Here is a 22,240-nt window from a genome sequence, read left to right on the forward strand (position 1 = left end):
TGTCTAGGTATATATTAAGTGAGCCTATCTTGTAGTTCATAAATGTTATCTGTCTCAGAGGACAGCTTTCATTCAATTTGAGATGGGCAAATGAATAGTCCAACAGAGTTTAGGGAACAGATTTCACAAAGGTTAAAGCTTTGACAAAAAACTATGGGGAAAGTGAAAATTGACATAGCCTGAAGATCAATGGTCTGGATATAACGGAGCCATCAAGCTTTGACCTTAGAACCTTCCAAGAAGCAAGTAATTGCTTCATCTTTCTCGGGGGTCAGCTGGAGGCAGAGACAGAGAAAGCTCGAAAAATAATATGCACTCTGAAGCAAATAATCGTCACAACTATTAAAGCCGCTGAGCAATAGTTCATTTCAATCAGCTGGATGACACGATACGGTAGACAAAGAAGCAATGGGTGAAATGAAGATTGTGCTAATTAAACAAGAGTTTGCACTGAATAAACCATGTAAGAGAAAAGTACTGAAGGCAAACTAAATAAAAACAAGCAATGTCTATAAGTGCATGCCATGAGCAGGGAGCAAGTAAGCTAATTTAGTTAAGTTGCTGGAGCCCTCGAACACATAAAAGTGAAATAAAAAATAAGCCACCACATGCATAAATTATGAAGGAAAATTGTTTTTAGGAAAGCACTGTTCTTAAAGATAGAAATGACTACAATAGAATGAGAGGCAACCCAGATGATACTGTGATAATGTTACTTTCTAGACAGTTAAAAAATACTGTACTAAATGAAATGCTGTTTTACCTTGTATGGAAAATTCTTCTATTTCTGGGTAAGATAAGTAATCAGGGAAATTATGCCACTAAGACTCATATACCACTTACATAAACACGTCTCGGTGTTTACAAGGGCATTCTAGACTCTACATAAGGAACGAATTGTAAGCAATCTCCTCAGTTTCTAATGTACAAAATGAGGCTCATTAAGCATAAAACATCTGATATTTCAAGGTATGTGATGTGCTTAAAGGATCCTGGTGTGTGGGTGAGAGGACTATTATTTCTTTGGAGAGGGCAGATCTGAATGTTACATTCTAGACAGATACCCATGAACTGAAAAGGTAAGAAACACAGGGAGTCTTTAGAAGTTCACTATAATTCTCCACATACACACATAATCAGTCTTACAGTGGTAAAGAGAATATCATCCTTTGCATGAAATGAACTTCCTTGTAAGGTGACTAGGCTCATTTTAATAACGGCTGATGATGCATAACACCATGTAGAATGTAGAATTTAAATGAAAAAGAAAACAGGGCCATACAGTAATATTTTGTGTTTCAGCAAAAATATTTATATTATTTTAACTATAAAGTTTCAGATGAATGTCAAATAATCAAAACACAATCAAAGCCTGGGAAAATTCAAGCTTTTGTTAGAGAAGATTGTGTTTTAATGTATTAAAAGTTCATATTGCTCATAAAGTTCCTTCTTCCTCATTTAGGCAGGAAGATGAATTGAGTTCTTTTCTGCAGGTGACTTTGCCTCTTTGACCTGCCATGGCCCAGTGCTCAGTTTATCTGGTGATTCATTTTCAATAACTCCAACAGTATTTGTTCTGACATTTTAATTAAAATATGACCACTACCTCATCCTGATGATAAAAAGGCCCATGTGTCAGTGAAAACTAGCTTTGCAGTGCCTCAGTGCACCTGAGGACCCCTCTGGCATAGTTCTTGCTAAAGGATTTCACTCGGGTTCCAAACAATACATCATTTCAAACTGGGATCACTTTAAACATTAAGATTAATCTTAAAAATCTAAAATGGCTAGTGGATGCCAGTTAAGGAACATGTAATTTCCGTCAGCTTGATTTTGCAAACCAGAAAATTAAATGCATTTAGAAAGTAAAGAATAATTATGTGTTTAGTGTATTATTTGGTACAGTCACAAACTGAAATTACAACAGAGACACTATGAAATAGTCCAGAAATGAAAACAGTATTCATGGTTCTTATGAACAAGTTACAGGTGCAGTTAAAATCTAAACATACAACTATGAATTTATATTAGGTTGAGAAATATGGTTGTGTATTTATCATAATTTTGCAATCAAATTTTTAACAGTAACTCAAACAGTTACATGATACTCTCAAATAAAAAATGTATGCAAATAAACTAAATCTAAACCAAAGTGAAGTTTTTTTTAGATTGAATATATTTATTCATCTGGGGATGTCATAAAGAAATTACATTTACATTAGCAGCTATAAGTGGAACACTTTGTCTTATATGTCTTAAATGTTTATGTCCCACTCTGTAACATCTCTACATTAAGAAAGTAGACAAAACCCACGATATTAAAACAAATAGAATCATTAGGGGTAAACACGAATAGCTGGCTATCTGAATAAATGGATCATTTAAAGAAAATGTCAATATTAAGAATAGAGGACAGTGAAAGTATTCAAGTGAACCTGAAAATGCTTTTATGAAAGTTACCTTCATTTCCCATATGTGAAGAGGGTCGATCAGGCTATATTTTTGATCACATACATGAAGAAGACCTGTCAGGTTATATTCTTGATCACTCATATACTATAAATATGGTATTTCTTTCAGAGTCACTAGTTAGTTGTAGCCTCTTTATGGGGGAGATGTATGATTTTTAAAAATTCAAAGTGGAAAAACATTCTTTAACTATTAGAAAGAAACACATATAATTTGTAGAGCTAAGTATTTGGCATGTAAGAAGCTTTTAAAGATAATAATTTAATCATTGGGACTTACATATTTGCCAATTAATAATGGCAATCAATATCTTCTGAAAGCTAAATAAAAATTACTTTATAAATAAAATTTGATAAAGAAAAATATGCCTTTTTCATAAAAATCCCATAAAATAAATACAATTGTAAAAAGGTGCCTGTAATCCTACCAAAAATTGAAAAATTTTTCCAACAGTCTTTCTTTTTCTTCCTGGGGCATGTAAGTACACATGCATATAAATGTATATCTTGACAATTATGGGGTTTTTGTCTATATGTGTTTACTTTCATTAAAAATAAGAACATTAAAAAATAAACATTTCTCTTATTTATGCAGTGACTGTTCAAACTAATTTTTAGTAATTAAGTATGTGAGAGTTATTTCTGAGTAGTATTCTTTAGTTCACCTCCAGTTCCATTTATGTAGCATCTAAGGGGAATACCACGTTACATTAACTTTCCATCACAATTAATCCATTTCCTTACCTGCTTCTATTTCTGTATACGGAGTAAACAATTTCTGGACTACCCGTTCTAAATCTTCTCTTGCTGTTTTAGAAGACATACAAGTCAAATGCACCAAATCTGTTAAAGACAAACAAAACCTAATGACCTCCTGTTAATCATAACTGTTTTATTCATATGCAAAGCACTATCATGGGTAGTAGTGAGTAGGGAAGTCATGGTTCCTGTGTTCAATGAATTTACAATCTAGTAATGAGGAGACAGGGACTACCACTATTACTGTTAAACAAAAATTAAATGTGTATGAATAATAGTTATAAGAAAATTCACTCTATGACCCAAAGTTAGTAGCAGTTAAACCGAATTTTGAAGCTTAAGAAATCATTTGTACATGTTGCCCATACACACACACACACACACACACACACACACACACACACACACACACACACACACACGAGGATTGGGGAAGGAGTAAAGTAGAGCATTTCTTAGCCCAAAGAAGAATCCATTGTATGCACTTGGTCGATAATCATGTATTCATTACAGATTTAATAAAACCATTTTTGGGGAATACTGCTGCCTTAGCTTGAGTCATAAAATTCTTCAAAGTTTGTAAAATGGCATTGAAAAAGTCTATTTGTAGAAATTATAAATTATTTTTGCATTTACAAATTCATGTTGTTTAGAGGTAATACCAGTGCAAAAAGTAAAAGTATTATAGTCTGATAGAAATATAAGAAGGCATATACACAAGGAGAAAGATTTATGTACTGGGAAGATAGAAATGCACAGAGATGAAATAGTTAAAAAAAAAAAACATAATAGAGAAAAGAGTACCAAGAAGTTCTTTTTATTAATACACTACTAAAATACATATCTATATTTTCTCTAAGAGTTTCAGAATAGTAGAGTTTTTAAAATGCCCTGGAAAGATATTTTGAATTTTATAATGAAAGCCCAAATCAAAACTCATCTTTAAAATTCATTCTGTATCCACAGCTACAGAAAACATAGTATAGATGCATAACTAGAACTTTATCCAGCCACACAAAAAAGAACGAAATCATGTGACCTATAGGAAAATGGATGGAATTTGTTATGCCAAAGTAAATCACACTTAAAAGACAAACATCTCGAGGATTAAGTGCAGTTTCTCCCACTGAGGCCTTACAAGGCAGACCTCTGTATGTATGTGCCAGGGGCCTTGGAGCAGATCTGTACGCTCCTGGTTGGTGGCTCGTCTCTGGAGTCTGGGAAAGTTGACACTGCTATGGGGTTGCTCTCGCCTTCAGCTTCTTCAATCCTTCCCCTAGGGGCCCCGACCTCAGTCCAACTTTGGGTGTAAGTATCTGCTTCTGTCTCTGTCAGCTGCTGGTAGGGCCTTTCAGAGGAGACCTGGTGGGGCAGGGGCATCCTCTCAGGGGCAAGAAGGGGAGGAGGAATGGGATGAGGAACTGTGAAAGGGGGGACCAAGATGGGGCACAATAACCAGAATGTAAATAAATAAAATAATAATAAAAAAAAACTAAATCTCTCTCCTTTTTTTCATAAGTGAATTTCAGGGGAAAGGGCATGAAAACTAAAGTCTGAGTATTTAGGCTGTAAGAAGGAAAGGAACACTAAGAAGACCGGTAGGTGTATGAATATTATCAAAGCACATTACATGAACATATGCATATGTTACAAAGAAAACTGGTCCCTTGTATAATTAATATATAATAAAAATCAATTCCACATGCAAATGACATAAAATATCTGTGAATAAAATGAGGAAGTCTGTGTATCTGTCTGTGAGAGAATGTGTGATGTATATGCAGCCAGAGGCTGACATCCAGATATCTTCCTCAACAGGACTTCCTTTTCTGAGACAGTCTTAGACTGATGCCAGAAACTCTGGGTTTCATCTAGAATGGATTACTAACCAGCCCTAGGGATCTGGCTCTGGCTCTCAGCACTGAAGTGTGGAGCTCTGCTGGGCTTTTCATTTTCTCACATGGGTTTGTGGGGATGCAAATTCAAGTCCTCATGTTTAAACAAGCACTTTACCCACAGAGTCTCTCCCAAACTCCTGGGAAGTTTTAAACATGAGCAAAACCCAAATTTTGTAGCCCTTCTGGTTTACCAAAGAAAGTCATATACAGGTTAGTTTATGAATTATAAGTTTCTTTCTTTCTTTGTATTAAAGACTTTGATTGTTATTTTAAATTAGTATTATTTTTTACATTGAACAATGCATTTTATACCTCATGAGTCCTTTGCAGGGCCACGCTTTAAAAACCACTTTTCTCTGTTTTAAAAACTTTTAATTAGTTAGTGCTTCATGAACATTTGTTGCTAATAAAGTTTTCTTGTCGTGAGCAGGCATTAATTTTTGGCCTTGTTGAAGAGACGTGTGTACACACAAACGCACATACATATACACACTTAAGGATAAGGGAGTAAGAAATATAATTGGTTTCTATGTGAAATGCAGGAAACTGATCTACCAAGACAGAAGCAAATAAAGTACAAAGAGATCTTAGCATCCTCAAATTAAAATCCCAAAAATTACAAAATTATTATAAGATACATTTCTAAAATTCTTAATGAATTTTGAAAATCCTAGAATTGTCAACAATACAATATTATTCTATGATAACTGTATGCATGTTATGTTATTTTATTCCACTCATAACAACATTATCATTTTCTAATTGAGAAAACACATAAATGGTGAAATGAATCAGATTTCCCAGAAGAACTTGGGCTGTGTTTGATCTTATCAGGTTATATGCTAGTGGACCATCTGCCTTCTCTACTCTTATGAAAAGATATAATCATATTAATGGCATTTGGATTAATGCTGTATAAAAATTATATTATCTATTCAACCTAAAAGAAATGTTTAATAGTTTAAATAGTTAAAAGTTTACAACCCTGTGAAATTCTCCAAATTTCTATTCCATATGCTTTCTTATAATATATACCTACTAACTAGATTCCAATGAATACACTTACAGGGATATCATTGTTTTGTTAGTATGAATAAATATTAATAGTGTTAGAAATAACAGTATATGAAATTATTTGAGTTTTCTTATGAAAAACTGTATTTGTAAACATAGCTGTGTTCAAAGGATATATAATGAAAAATGTGGCTGCCTTAGCCCATACAGTATATTGTCATATTTCACCTATTCTCTATGAAACAGTCACATTTCACAAATCCAATTTTTCTCCATAAAATTATCTTACTTAATGTGAATAAGCTCTAGAAATTAGATAAGGCAGGGTAAACACTTTCCTAAAAGCATTATATTTAACTAGCACCTACTGACAACTGTTACTAACATTATACAACATGCAATACACGTTGCGATATTCCCCACAGGCATCATGTGAAATTATTACTGACAAAAATAAAATGAAAATCCTAACTGTGAGATTTACAAACTATATCCCCTTTTATTTCATTCATCAACTGCTTGAAGGCTTACGGGGCTAATAAGACAACTCAATATATTTCATTCTTGTGAGAACAGTACATATAGACTTGTATTGTCATTAAGAAATCATATTTTAAAATAACATTTAATTCTCAGAATATAACTAGTAACCTTCCAAAACCAGTTACTAATGACAACAAGTTATCACTTGAAAAGGAAACAATATAAAAACCTAATATTTAAAGACAAAATTCTTTCAATATAAAACCAGAAATAACTACTTATAAAATTTGTTTTAGAACACTGATATCTCTCACAAGATATTTAGGAACGTATGGAATTTCCACTAAGAAATACACAGAAGTACATAGGAGTGCAACAGAAATGATAAGACAAATATCTGATAGCTAGCTGGATGAGACAGTATACCATGATTATATATATGGTCTTGGATTCTTTCATTTTCCTTCTGCTTTCTATATTTGTAATGCTAAGGTAGTTTCTCTCTCAGGCCTCAGTGTCCTCATGATTAAGCCAATGAGTGGTATTAGGTTATCTGCCCGACCGCTGCTAAAGCCAACTCTACTAAAAGCATAATTTTACAAAAAATGACAATAGAATTTTAAACAAAAAATGGATGGCATTAAGACCTTCAATATAAAAATGGTAAGTAAATGGCTGCTGAAAAAGTTCAGTTAGAATGCGGTAAGGTAGGAATTAGTAGAATTCTACTACCTACAGGTCCACAAATCTGTTCTAAAGGTTTTTAAGGGATTTTGCAACATAGGCTAGTCAACAAAGTGTGCTTTGTTGTATAACCAAAGAAATCATAACTTATATGTATAGGGACTGGTGTGGCTCATAATTTATCTTTCACGTGTAGTCATAAAGTCAACTGTAATTTATGTAATATAGCACAAATAAGAATACATGGTAAGGTCCACAAAAAGGAAAGGGTCAGAAAACTTATTTCCTTTTATAGTACCAAATGGGGAACTGAGTTTGACATGTAACATAATTTGGTTTCAAAATGCAACCTTGAAAAACTTGACCCAACTTGCACTTTCAGAGAAAGATTTCGGAGTAAAGAGAAAATTCTAGAATGTTAACCTAAAGATCGAAAAAAAAAAAAACAAAACAAAACATTAAGCTTGCTTGTAAAGTAAAATCTGTACTTTGTAATAATACTAATAAAAATAATTTCAAATGCCACATTTTCAAGCAGCAATTAAAAAAATGAAGATACTGAAAACTGTTTTAAATTATCTAAACTTGTTTTCTAAAAGGTATGTAACATTTTCTCATTAAGGTTGTAAAAGCAGAAAGGAGTATACAAACAAGACCCTACATAAAGCCTTAGATTATTCATTATTATATGATATTCACAAATCTATAATCATATCACAGATAAATAACTTCTTGTAACATAAAATCCCAGAATAAAACAGCTGTTGCTGCCTGATTATTATGTATGGAAAAAACTTCAAACTGCATAGCATATGAATAACAACTATAAAAAACCATGAACTTGAATGTCAAACGGAAAGGTTACAGAGATGATGTTTGCTCATTCATAAGTGATTTTTAGGGAACAAAACCTCTTCATTTGATATATATAATACAACATTTGGTTTTACAAAAACAACGTCAAATTTTAACCATCCAGTAGCACAAAACCAAATCTGGCCTAGGAACAGAATTTGAGTTAATGTAGTATTGAATACAATATGCCTTTACAAACGACACATTAAGTTACCTAATCAGGGGCTAAATGGAATGGACAGCCTAAGAAGCACTGGTCTCTCATTATCATTGCAACTTATGCAAGGGTTTTTTTTTTCACATAGTCCAAAACCAGGAAGTATACATGTTTTTTTCTCCTAATTTTGTTAAAGCACCCAAGGCATTACACAATTTACTGCCCAAGTTCTTGCTAAAGACTTTTTATGTTACTATTACAGGTATTATAGGCAAGCTTACTTAATCTTGTTTTCTGACCCTTTGTATAACATGAACATCAGATGAGATATCTGGAGAGAGATATCAGTGTTCCAAACAAGTTTTGTGTGTAGTTATTTTCGTTTGTGTGGAAAAATTCTGACTCTAAAATGTTATGTTTAGTTTGTTTTCTTTTTTTCAGTACATTATGTTGATAGAAAGCATGTTGACAGGAGCAAGGAAACAGCCTGATAAAGAAGAAAGAAGAAGACATAGGAAATGACAATAGAAGCGAGGGTCGTTGAGAGAAGTATTGGCCTAACCACCTAGCAGCCTTACAATGGACTGGTATTAAATAATGACCTGATACTTGTAAACTATAAATATAGCAAAGAAGAAATGGACGCTTGTGTTTAAAAGATAATAAAAGATTGCTAAAATAAAGTCTTAGTTCTAAAAGAAAGTAACTGACACCACTGCACAGTACAGTGTGCTGATAAAGGACACGTGACTGAAGACTGTATGTACAAAATACATTTCTAAGCAGTGGTTAACCTTTTCCTATGAGATTTCCTTCTAAAATACTGAAAACAAATTTAACAAGATATCAAAAACATTTTTGTTTTGAATGAAGGGATCTCTAGTTTCCTCAGGGGGCAAGTCGGCTATAGTCCTGTTTTATAAAAGTTACTTTAATTTACAAATTTGTGTGGCATAATAATACAGTAATTCAATAAAACATGTATGCAATGCATAATGATCAAACCAAGAGAGTTGGCATTTCCATCTCCTTCAGCAAAGCTTTGAGTATTTGATTAATATATAGTAATTTTAGATATTTATGGGGTACAATGGTATTTTAATACATGTCAAACAAATGAAGATTAAAGTATTGTTAGTAACATATAGGCAATCTCTCTCCCAACTACATATAAGGAACACGCACATCGAGCTTATTTCATTTCATCACAGACACGAGTCAGTCACACACACACACACACACCCTAAGCCTCAGCACATAAGGGTGCACTAGGAAACTAACTCACACTCAAGGGTAGAAGAGGAAAAAGACACGAATCAAGGTGTGCAAAGTTTTGAGTCAAAGTCAAGAATCGACAAGCTTAATGATTAGTTTATGATAAGGACACCAGAATGAAGTACATGAACAACATAAATTTTAGTGTGTGTGTGTGTGTGTGTGTGTGCGTGTGATATCATAATATCACATTTTGTTCTTAACATATATAATTATTCTCAAAAATTTTAAAGCTAAAGACTACTATTAAAGTATGAAAAGGTATCTTTAAGAAGTTATCAGCTTCTTTCTGAAAGCAGTAAGTTTGTATCAAACATATGTTAGAAGAACAAATTAATAGATTTTAACATCTCAAAATCTTTCAACACTTAAATCTTTGCCCATCTTTACAATAAAAGTCATAGTTCTGTATTAAGTGCATCTTACAAACAAGTTGATTGGCTCTTGGGTAATCTCTGGAATACTTAAAATGCATTTCTTTAACAACCATACCTTAAGTTACCAAAGTTCACATAATTTCCTTCCTATAAACCTTGTTTTGTTTCCTCTGAGGAACGAATACAGTCAGCCTCCCTGGAATATATCTAGATTACATCTGATTTACTCTGGTATAACTACATTAGTTACAGTGCTTGCCAACATTTGTCAAGTGATTCTACCGATAAGAGGAATGATGAGTTTCACTCAGGATTCCATCATTACTGTTTGGTTTCAGGGCAAATACAGGTGCTTTGTTCCGTGTGTGTGTGTGTGTGTGTGTGTGCGCGCGCACACACGCAAAATTTAATGTGACCATCTAGAAATGTACTTTTTTACTGATTGTGCAAAGGAAAAACAAGTCACTTCAAAATCTCTTTATAGTTAAATGCCTGAAAATACATAAAGTTTGCACAGCATGTAGAATTATTTTTGGATACTATTTTAGTTTTTGATATCTATGTATCAGAAGCAAACTGGATTATCATTCACAGTTCACCATAATTAGAATAAATATGGGAAGTCCAGAAAAGAGAAGCCAAAATGTGGACTCTTAAACACATAACATAGTTCTATTTAGTATTTTCCAGAATGCTTGACAAGACAAAGAATTAAAATATTTCTGAATTAGACTGAGGAGGTAAGTAAGTTAATTTTAGGAACACGTTCTATTGTGTCTGTGATGTGCTTTATCAAATCTTCAGGAGAAAAGAGAAAACTCTCAAAAGACACTGAGCAGTAGTTTGGAAGAGAATGATGGTGTAACATTCTGAAGGAAGTAACATGTTTATCATCAGGGAGCTTCAAATGAGAAAAAGAAATGAGGCAGAAGTAGCTTTTCACATACAAAGTAAAAACACAGCATATTTGCCTGCAGTTTTCCCGTGACTTGAGATAGATAACAAGAAGAAGGGAAGAGTACTAGACATGTGGAGACAGCATTCCAGCCAGATATTTATGCTACCAAGTAAAAGCTCCAAGTGACGGGAATGAATTACAGCTTACTAAATTGTTGGCCAAAGGGGTTCCAAAGAAGTCCCCATCAAACATTAAGTTACTGCCACGGTTATTGGTTGCGCTCCACAACCTGATGGCAAACTCCTAGTTCTGAAGAAAACACTTGTGCCATTGACTATCTGGTGCCCAACTAGAAGCTGTACCCCAACTGACGAACTCATGATGCCAGGAAGTTGGTAGTCTGTAGAGTACTGGAGGAGAGAATTAGTAAGCAATATCGTCCATCTATACCCCTGTGGCCTACAATAGAGACCAGACTGCAAGAATTACTGATGTTAAAGTGGCACAGATGTACGGGAGTGACGAACAACCTTTTGATTGGATTTGAGGTCTACTCCATGAGATCAAAACCATACCTAAATGTCCTTTAGCTGACAATAAAAATGTGGTTCATAGAAACTATGAAATACTATTCAGTTGCAAAGAAAAATGAAATCATGAACTTGCAGGAAAATGGATGATGGAGCCAGAAAAGATCATATTGAGTGAGGTAACCCAGGCTCAGAAAGACAAATGTTACAGTGCTCTCTGACTTGTATTTGTTGAAATACAACAAAGATTAGGTCAAGCGATGTCAGCAATCACGCAAAGCATTTCTATCTCACAGTGATTTATACAACACCCTATGGTGGTAAAATTGAATTGGCATATTGTTATAGTTTGGATATTTCTTTGTACTGAACACTTGCTTCCTAGCTGTGGCTCTATTTTGCTATGTTCTGGAAACTTGAATTCGCACCTACCTAGAGGAAGTGAGACACAGAGGGGAAACCCACTTCTCCCTAGGGTACTGGGCAAATATTAAGCACTGTAAAAATCACTATTAAGATTAATGTCAAGTTCTTTAAATCCATATGGTTATCACTCTTGATGTCCATTTTCTGCAAATAAGCAAAGAAATTGTGTTAAAGTCAACAATTACTACTAAGCCGGAAGTTGTGGCTTTGTACTAGATCACCTAGCATACAAGAGGCTATATGTTCAGTTCCCAGTCTGATAGAAAGAAGGGAGCGATGTATCTTTAAAGAGATGCACATCTGCATTCACTGCTTCTATTCACCACACTGGTAGAAGTCCCAGCTAGAACAATTGGAATGCAAGACAGCATTTTTACTGTAAAGATATCCACAACAAGTTAAAAGCTGGAGTTCACCACTCTTTGCAAGATTTTCTTGAATAGAGCCTTCCAACATTGCAATTCATTATATACATATATACAAATGTGTGTGTGTGTGTGTGTGTGTGTGTGTGTGTGTGTGTATCAAAACCAGTATTGTGTCTAATATAGAATTTTTTTATATTATATAATCATTAGAAATTTTAATAACTAAGTTTTAAAAGAAGCACTTAATAGAGAGGGAGAGAGAGGGAGGGAGGGAGGGAGAGGAGGGAGGGAGGGAGGGAGAGAGAGGGGGGGAGAGAGAGAGAGAGAAAGAGAGAGATTTTACTATGCTACATGTCTTCTCATGATGTCATTGTTGAAGAGCATAATCAATAACTGTACAGCAAAAACTTCCTGGCTCTTCTGCTGGCACCGTCAAAATGGAGACCTGGAAGCCAGGAACATGGAACAGAAATAACTGTTAGGTCTCTTTTATTTTGCTATCTTGATAGAGCATGCTTCCAAGTTCCCAAATATCCTTTGATATTTGAAAGCATTTGGCTTATAATAACTTTATTTGGGAATAAAATATAAAACATGCAACACACATGTCTCAATATTCAATTTCTTCATGGTTTATATGATTCTTATCAACCATGAATAATTGAATTTTTTTAGCAATGATACCATCTATCACATATGATATATCTATTCAGAAAAGGAATGCAACTTGTACATTAATGTTATAAGCACCTGTTCTTGAAATCAATTATAGCAGCATGGTGGTCTTATTCTATTTTTATATGGCTTGTGTTTAAAGATTTATATGACCACCAGACCATCGTTTCCTGAGCTAAGAAAAAATTAGTCACATGGATTGAATGTTATCTATCAATCGAATCCTCAACTGAGGAAATTACATCCTCTTAAGGAAATGCAACAAAGAGAAAGTACTCATCTCTTTTCTCATATGTTGTGGTTACATTTTTGACTAGGAATATTGATATTCATACCGTAAAGTTAACTATAACACATTTTTAAAATAGAAATTGTTTTGATACTAATACTGTCCTATTTGCCATCTATTTTGGGGCTTATGATATCTCTAAAGTAGGTCTCCATGTTCCTTTTACCACCCTCTGCTTTGCTATTAAGGATAGAAAATGTGCTTTAACATCAAAGAGAGAGAGAGAGAGAGAGAGAGAGAGAGATTGAAGACTGTGAAATAATGCCCCACCACAAAATGACTAGGATCAAATATAGCTATAACTGAAAACGTTCCTTTAATGACTCTACCAACATAGAAGAATTTCTTTTGGTTCCTGCAATTATCATGATTTATTACACAGATACAATCAGTATTGTTCTACTGGAGCACCTCCCTCAACTGAAAGCTGAGATGTTGATGGCCTGGTGTTTCACAGAGAAGATGTTAAGGGAGAATCTAGTCAGCCCTCGACTATCACCATAAAGTATGCCTGGACTCGCTACCTATTTTTCCCTGTTTTCTAAGCTTCTTAGTTCTATCTACGATTCAAAGTAAAGATATAAAGAGAAGTGGGAAGAGAGAAAGGGAAAGAGAGGAAGAGAGGGAGGGGCTAGGGTAATAAAGGATTAAAACTTTCTCAGCTACATAGAGTGGGGGATGAATCTGAAAAAGACTGATTTGAAGCCGGGTGAACAGTTAGAGGGAAGAGATAGGATACATGGGAATAGTAAATTAACCATGAGAAAGTAAAGAACTGAGACCACATTTATGAAATACATGGGTACGACTGAAAGGTTGAGGAGATGCGAGAGAGAAGGAAATTTGTGTGGCTTGAATAGTATCAGTTCTATTCTCAGTGACAACAAGCACAAGATGACAAACAGATGGACAACAGGGGACAGTGGCTTCAGCTTTAAGTGACTATCTCCTGACAGATAGCCAGCAGACCGTTGGCATATGGTTCTGGCACCCTTAGACCTCCAGGAGGTGGCCTCCTGCATTGATGTAGAGTGGAGACTATGGGGATACATAAAGTCATTTGTTGTGTGTACAAGGAGAAGTACAATGAAGTAGGATGAAGAGAGAATTTTGATATTAAATGATAGGATAAAAAAATAGCTTCAGATATGCAGAGAAGGAACTGTCAGTGTTTTTGAATGCCAAAAGCATCAAAAAATATTATCAAAACCATCAGGAAAGTTCTGGCGAAAACGTTAAATAGTGCCCCGACCCTAAATATCATGGTTTTTAATATATTTGGTACGGACAGGGCAGAAGCTGAACTGTGGTTTAAAAATGACTGAGGTCAGGAGCTGAAAGCAGCAAGAATTGAAGAGAGAAAATACCATTAAAAAGAAGGGACAGGATGAATACTCAGTAGAGATGGAGACAGTCAGGAGATTGGGGTTATTTTGTTTAATTTAAAAACTCAGTGGATGTGTCTGTATGTGTGTATGAGTGAGTTTTATGTATGTGTGTTCACCGAAGTGTTCACGTATGTGTCAAAGGCACCTGTGAAGGAGTTTATGAATGGACAATGGAAAGACAGACTCTTCAGTCATGCTATACATATATTGTGAGTGGTACAGTAGAAGTTCAAGTTCCTTTGTGCATGGTGGGTATTTTATTTTACCCAGAGAAACAAGAAGATGAACAGAGCCGATTAGAAAATGAAGACTGATATTAGCCATTGAGGTGAATGAGCAAGTGATCAAAAACCAGTGGGAGAATTTGTAATGTGAGCAGGACCCAGCTGAGTGCAGCTAAAACCATGACGTTGTGGGAGTCATGGTTATGGAGTTTTCTCAGGTGGCCCTCACTGATACAGTGGCCATGGCCACATGGGAATTGCAGGTGTTAGAAGGATACCCACCATGGCATCTATGGCAAAGGAAAGGAAGCAAGTAGAAGTAAGATGATAATAATCAGAAGAGATAGAGGGATAATGGTTTATATGTCTATGAAGAGACAGAATGGGAAGAAAAGATTAAACGAGATGGGAGGGCTGGAGCAGATTCATGATCCTGGAAGTCTATAACCTTCAGACTTGATTGGACCATTGACATTGCTTAAGAAAACATACATAGAACAGGGTAGTCCATGAAGTGATTATTGTATGTTTTGCTTTGAGGTTTGACTTGTCTGTAATCCCCATACTTGAGAGAGGACTTCACTTGTAATTTAAAGATTGGAATTCATCAACTCCCAAACTTACAAATAGTCCCATTTTCATCCTCTTATTTCAATATGTCACATTTCTAAGTGCAATGCTTTGTCTGGTTCATCTCTGACTTTTGGTTGGACTTCAAATAGTCAATTACATTTTTTTCTTGCCTGAGTATCTCAACTCCTTTGCTGACTCTGTTTAAACAGATAAAATACATAGCAACCTTTTAAATGATAGCCCTCTTTTGCTTTGTATCACTCTTCAGGGGCAACATTTCACAGCTTAGCTTCTTCTAAGAATTGCCTCTACTTGCTCTCTTCACAGTTCTGTCTCCCTGAGATGTTTTCACAAACCCTATGGTTGCATGGGAGACCCAGACCTGACAGCAACAGTGGCAGACCAATGTGCCTAGTAAAACATCAATTACTACATTATTTCTTTAAACTATACCTCACTAATCCTTGTCACACAGAACTACACTTCCTATTTATCTGTACCCCCAGGCCATGTGGTATTTGAAGGCAGACATGCTATCATAGTTATCAATGCCTTCAGGCTGCTGAGTAAAAGGCATATGTTTGCCAAGTAATTAAATGAATGCTCACTTTTACAGATTTAATCCACAACATAGGGGCCATGGCTCCAAATGCTATAACAGAAACTTAAAATTTGCTAGGAGTGGACTTTCACTGTTCTTGCCATAAAAATGTTATGTAAAGACATTTATTGCAGGGATAAATTCCCACTGAGCGAATTTTAAAAGACACAGCTTTTCTTCTAAGAAAAAACAGAGGACGAAATCACCTGTTGGTCTGCATCCGTTTTTAGTACAGATCCATCTGTAATCAGTAACTGCCCTGGATATTTGCCACCATAATGCACAAAGAGGAAAGCAGTGATTCAGATTCCACAGCTAAGTTTCATTTAATGTTATGTAACCAGCAGAAGGCATGTTTCAAAGATTTAAGTAAGGATAAAAGTGTCAAAACGCAGTCAAGTTCTGCTTTAATCTTTTCTTGGCTCAAGAAAGAAGGCTGTGCATGACCTACAGACAAACTCCAGCTGAGGCAAAGGAGAAGAAGTTCTGCTAGGCTTCCCTCAAAACAGGACCAAGTAGGGAAGAATGGTAAGAAATAGAATATCCCTTTGGTTTGGTATACCTCTGCATGGTACTTGTCAAAAAAAAACAAAAAACAAAACAAAACAAAAAAACAAAAAAAACCAAAAAAAAACAAAACAAAACTGTGAGAATGGTCAATGTGGTTACACGGACAGAAGTTTTCCCTTCCTTGTGTAATGGGGTGGAGGACACCTTACCTGTATTGCACACGGGAACATGTATTCTCAGAAAGGTAACTGTCTTCAATAATGAAATGTTTAGCGATTATCCTTTGACCAAACTGATCTATCACTGCTTTACATCTATAAAGAAGATAAGCATAGAGAAAAGATCATATTAATGATAAAGTAATTGAGAAAATTAAATAATGAACTGTTGATTTTGAATCTGAAACCCTGTAAAGCTTAAAGAAATTGCCAACTACATTTTCTGACACTGAACTAGACATATCTTCTGGTTGTTAATCTGACATCTTTTAAGCTGTAAATACATGTATACTGTTACTTAAATATTGATTTTGATAGTCATTAGTCTGTAAGTGTAAGTCCAGTAAAGCATCATTGCATAATTCCAAGCTTTCCTCGCATTTCGAAACATAGAAGCTGTTCCTTTGTTTAGAAAAATCAGCTTTCTTTTTCATCACCTTTAACGGTTCTAGGAGGAAAAGAAAGCTGATTAAATATCATGTTGTATCATTCACAGCCTGTAAAAGCCACTAAAGGCTTTTTATTTTTCTGTTAAGTGTTGCTTTCTCTTTTGTTCAAGAATAGCTATCTGGTCATGCGTTTGATAATGTTTTAAATAGAAAAAAAAAGGACAGAGCTTCTTTTAATATCTGTTTCCACTTTACTTCAAAGGAAAATCATGGAAAGATTTCTTTCAAGTGCTCTTTCCAAATAAGGAAAACACTTATGCACGGACATTCTCAGGTCTCTGTCATCTGATATGTGTCGGGACAATGAATCATATAGAACCCTCCATTGACCTTCTTTCAATGTGTCTAGATAAAAGGATGAAAATTAGAATCCATCTCCTTGCAGTGCCACAAGTTATAAATGTACTTTATAGGGCTCATTATCCAAACTAATGGACTAAGGGCGACATCCTTGAAACGGACTTACCAGCACTGACAAAGCCTCTATGCAATATTTCAGGAACTATATGCAAATGACTATTATGTTTGCTATATCTTTTTATTATGGAAATATCAATTTGCTTTTGTCACAGTTTCTTTTGGTACCAGAATTATTTTATTAGAAATAAACTTATATGCTGGTCCTCATAAAAATGAAAGCAAATGATTTCACATTCATATCAAATATAAAATATTCTGCTATGAGCTTGGTGTTTATGTGGGTCTCCTAACAAGTGAAGCAGGGGCTGTCCCTGAGCCTGTTGCCTGCCTGCTTGCCCGTTCATCTCATACCCCTAAATGGACCGCCTTGTCTGGCCTCAGTGGGAAAGGATGAGCCTAATCCTGTAGCAACCTGATGTGTGTGGGGAGGTATTTAGGGGGAGATGAGAGACCCAGAGGGGGTCTTCCCCTTCCCAAAAAGTCTTCACTTTTGGTAGAATTGGGGGAGATCTTGTGTGTGGGGTACTAGGAGGAGAGGAGGTACTGACATTGTGGTATATAGTGAATAAACAAATGGAAAACTAAATAAAATATTTTGCTATAAATTGAAGTATCCTCAATTGCTCTAAACAAGCCAAATAAGAGATTTATAACAAGCAGAATTAAAAACAAAATGAATGACCTGAATTTGTATTTTGCTGATATTACTGAATAAATGGCATACCACTGTTGGGACTATTATGTTTAGTGATGCTATATAGATATGTCTAAATATTTAAGCAATTTTAATATAAATCTGTTGTATTAATACTTAAATGATTTCTCCATTTTGCCTATACTTCAACTCTCCTGCATTTCCTTAAACCTATAAAATATTTCACTAAATTAGCACAAAGGACCTCTTACATCAAATACTGGCCAAGATAACTTTTGAAAAGTAGAAAGATAAGTTTGTTTCTTATGCATTCATAAATATTTTAAAAATCAAAGTACTTGAAGAACTGGAGAAGAGGTATCTGCTGAATTGTCATGATACACTTATACTTGTCCTATCACCACTGTCAAGCATTTCTTATTTTTAACTGAGAAGTTGTAGAAACTGAAGAGGGAATAATGCAGGCAGGCAAATAAAGGGAGTATAGGTCTTATGTACTTTGTAGGACTTGGGGATACATATTTGTCTTTTGTTTGAACTCAACTGGTGAGTACTTAAGGATCGGAATGAACTATAATTATATTTCAAAAGGCAGTGGAAGACACTGAACTGTAGATCATGATGTTCATATTGAAATGTTACGGTGAAATTTACTGATCTCTGATGGTTACTATGGAATGCATAAAAGATGAATCAATAGATGGCTCAAGGGGCGAATATCTGTGAAGAAGTATGAAGAAGCAGGTATACTGTGATCTTCATTATAGAAATTGAGGAGAAGATATGACAGGTGTTTACTTTAAATTCAATGTTGGCAAAGGCTTGAAACTTTTCATCTTGTGTTGGACTAGAACTGAGAGAAGAGTGTTTTTCATATAAATCTTGAACCTTAGTGATTTTTCAAAGCATTCCCATTATCAAACAAACAAAGCAACCCAGAAACAAACCTAGCCTTCAAGTCAAGTTTATGAAGTCTTTGCTGCTTTGTTTGCTTCCAAAGTCTAATAGAGATCCCTTGGTGACCGGCAGACACTGATTTCAGGTGTTTCAGCATTAGAAAGAATTAATGAAGATAACGCAGAGAGTAAATAACACAAGCTCAACTATGCAGGATAAGATGCTAATGAATATGCCTGTTTATGCAGAAGCTTCAGATGAAAACTGATTTCAAGGGGGAGGAGGAGGAGGAGCAGGAGAGGGAAACGAATCAGAATCACACCTGGGGGACTTTTCAAATAATAAGTACCCCTGGAGATTCTGATAAGCTTCCGAGTCCCAAGAAAGAATCATAGTGAAGCCTCTGCTACTGCTGCATCTCTATGTTGTGTGAGAAAAGTAAAAGGGCTCCAGACAGAGAAATGACGTTAATCTGAACAGAGGAGGTGACTATTATTTGGGCCCAGTTCTGGCAGTCTGGTAGGTGGTAACATGACTCACCTGTTAGCCTCATTCTTGCCCTGAAGTACTGAGGCAATAGGCCTAAGCAAAGCTCTGTAAACCAAGGCATGTTAAGCAAATGGTAAGATTTGTTTTCCCTCAGATACTTGACTTATTGCCATACATTCAGCCTAATTGGGAGAACAATGAAGAACGGATATTGATTTGGAACCTACTCTTAATCTGTATTACAAAGATTAATATAAAAATTAGATGACATTCGCTTAATGGAAAACAACAAAATGAAACAGTGCTGCCAGACACATTAAAATACCCTCCTGCCTACTCCTCCCACACAAACCCGAGGAAGCCATTAAAGATTAACAGCATTTCGGACTGAGCAGAGGGCCTTGCTGAACCTCATAAATAGTAAATTGAGAAGGAACATGATAGGACTTTCTAGTTACAGGGACACAATGACCAAGCTGATCAGAAGAATCAGTGAAGCCAGACAGAACATTTCATGGGCAAGGCTTTCTAAATCAACAAACCGCAGCACTTACTCAGCTCTTGGTTCACTGATATGAGAGCATCCATAGCAAACTGACAATAAGGGAGGGGAAAAAACTCAGCAAAAACAAAACATCTGGAACTCAGTCAAGAAGAGAAAACAACAGTATTAACAGGTACGCAATCCCTTTGATCTTCAGAAACCCCAGGTAATTACAGACTATGGAAATTAGAGATTAAATAATAAAAAAGAAAAATGTTAATTAAGGAAATGATAAGATTCCTAATCATGGAAAGAAGCAAAACAGGTGTTCCTACTGGACACAGCTTGTGAGTTTTCTCAAAGGCATTAGGTTCCAGTTTTACATCATCCAAAACATGGTTTCAAAATAGTCATAACGGTACTTCTGAGCTGAACATCTACTACAGTCATTTCAACCCATTAACAAGATGGGTTTTTAGTTGTGGTTCTGACCTTTTCATAAATCGTATATCATCTTTTAAATTATGTATTCTTGATACAGTCTACTTAATCTTTTAAGACTAATGGGTAAAGAAAAACCATATATACTCAAGGAATACACTGTGATAATTTGGCGTATTATACACTGTGTAATGAATAACAGAATCAAATCAACACACCCAGTCACCACCCAGTTATCATTGGGAGCAAAGATACTTAAAATCTGTTCTAATCACATTTCAAGTACACAATTAAGTTACCATTACATACTTCCTTTCTATATCTAGCCTGGTATGCTCCAAACTGACTTTATCACAGCCCTACTTTTGTTTTCTTCCCTTGTAATCTCTCTATCAAGTACAGTTTTAACCAATAGTTATAACTTTCGAACCCAAATCTCTCTTCAAATCTAATCCGCTACTATTGTACATTCCACCTTAAAATACTTCTTGTAATTCTTCTCTCTCACCCCACTGCTACTGCTTTAGACTCTGGTTGCATTTAATAAGGCAGTGGACTGCTAAGAAGCTGATACCTCATTTAATCAACACCAAAATATGACAAGTATCTTTGCCAAGTACTGTTCCTATAGGTAATAATGAAGATACAGACACAGGCAATTTAAAAATAATAGTATCGCTCAGCTGTAAGTCGAGGAAAGGCCATTTGTGAAGTATTGCGTGAGGTATCAGCTTTAAATAAATTGGCAGGGTATCAGGGTGTGTAGTTTGGTAGGAGTGCTACATTCACACTGTTTGTATGGATCAAAGAGAGTTAAGCAAATAATATGAGAATGTCTCAGGTACAGAAATGCACAACCACTTCATTGTTAGCTGTCAAGGTGAGAAATAAAAGGAGGGAAAGAAATGAGTGCCCCACAGCAATCAACTGGCTCCAGAATGCATTCGAGTTTACTTGGAAATGACACAAAGCTACAAAGGCTGTCTGCATTTTATCTTCATAGAGGAAAGCTTGATCTGTGAACCAAATGAATCTCAATACACAATTACTTGTTTAATTTAATTGTTTGATAATGTCTTCCAGTGGTCTTCGTAAACTGCACAGAAACAAAAATCCTGATTGTCTTGTTCTCATTTGTATTCCCAGTGCTTGCTACACAGAAACAAACCAGCTAAGACTTGAATGAATTGAGGAAAGGACGGGGGACTGAAGTCCTCTGTGAGAGCAAACAGAATATAGACAGGAAAAGGGTAAGCAATGGTGATTCTGGAGGTAAAGGATCTCTTTCCATTATGTTCCTTCCATATCAGCAGTATTACTTAACACTGTTTAAAAATTCTAACTCACACTTCTTGGCAAAGCATAGAACACAATGAGCCTTCTTCCTTTATGACATGCCAAGGCTTCCAATTACATATACTACTAAACTACCTGTATATGTAATCTATGGTTTTATGATGTTTATCTGCTCTGGTAATATTACAACAACCATACAAGGTATGGCTTGTCAGCCACTCCACTTTTTATAATAACATTAGGGCACAGAGGGGTTAAACTCTTGCTTAGTTTCACAGAGATTGAAAATATCAATGTCAGAATTCAAATACAGTCTATGCACTGTTCCCTTGAATCCCAAATTACAAACAGAGGACCTATATTTTATTTACTTTGTTTATCACATCATATCACACCATAACAACTAGCATGGGAGTTGGTAAAGGGCGAGAGCATAGAA

The 22,240-nt window shown here is 35.3% G+C and overlaps 1 protein-coding gene across 1 annotated transcript in view; it reads right to left on the reverse strand.

Annotated features, from left to right (window-relative positions):
- The window catches only part of LOC116887981 (rab proteins geranylgeranyltransferase component A 1-like), an 80,074-nt gene that overhangs the window by 15,676 nt on the left and 42,158 nt on the right, over positions 1-22,240 (reverse strand). The window contains 5 exon segments of the mRNA XM_032889417.1: positions 3,213-3,331; positions 12,544-12,580; positions 12,583-12,637; positions 16,149-16,196; positions 16,655-16,766. Of these exon segments, the coding sequence (XP_032745308.1) occupies positions 3,213-3,331; positions 12,544-12,580; positions 12,583-12,637; positions 16,149-16,196; positions 16,655-16,766 (371 nt within the window).

The sequence above is a fragment of the Rattus rattus genome, chromosome X (assembly GCF_011064425.1).
Source record: "Rattus rattus isolate New Zealand chromosome X, Rrattus_CSIRO_v1, whole genome shotgun sequence".
Lineage (NCBI taxonomy): Eukaryota > Metazoa > Chordata > Mammalia > Rodentia > Muridae > Rattus > Rattus rattus.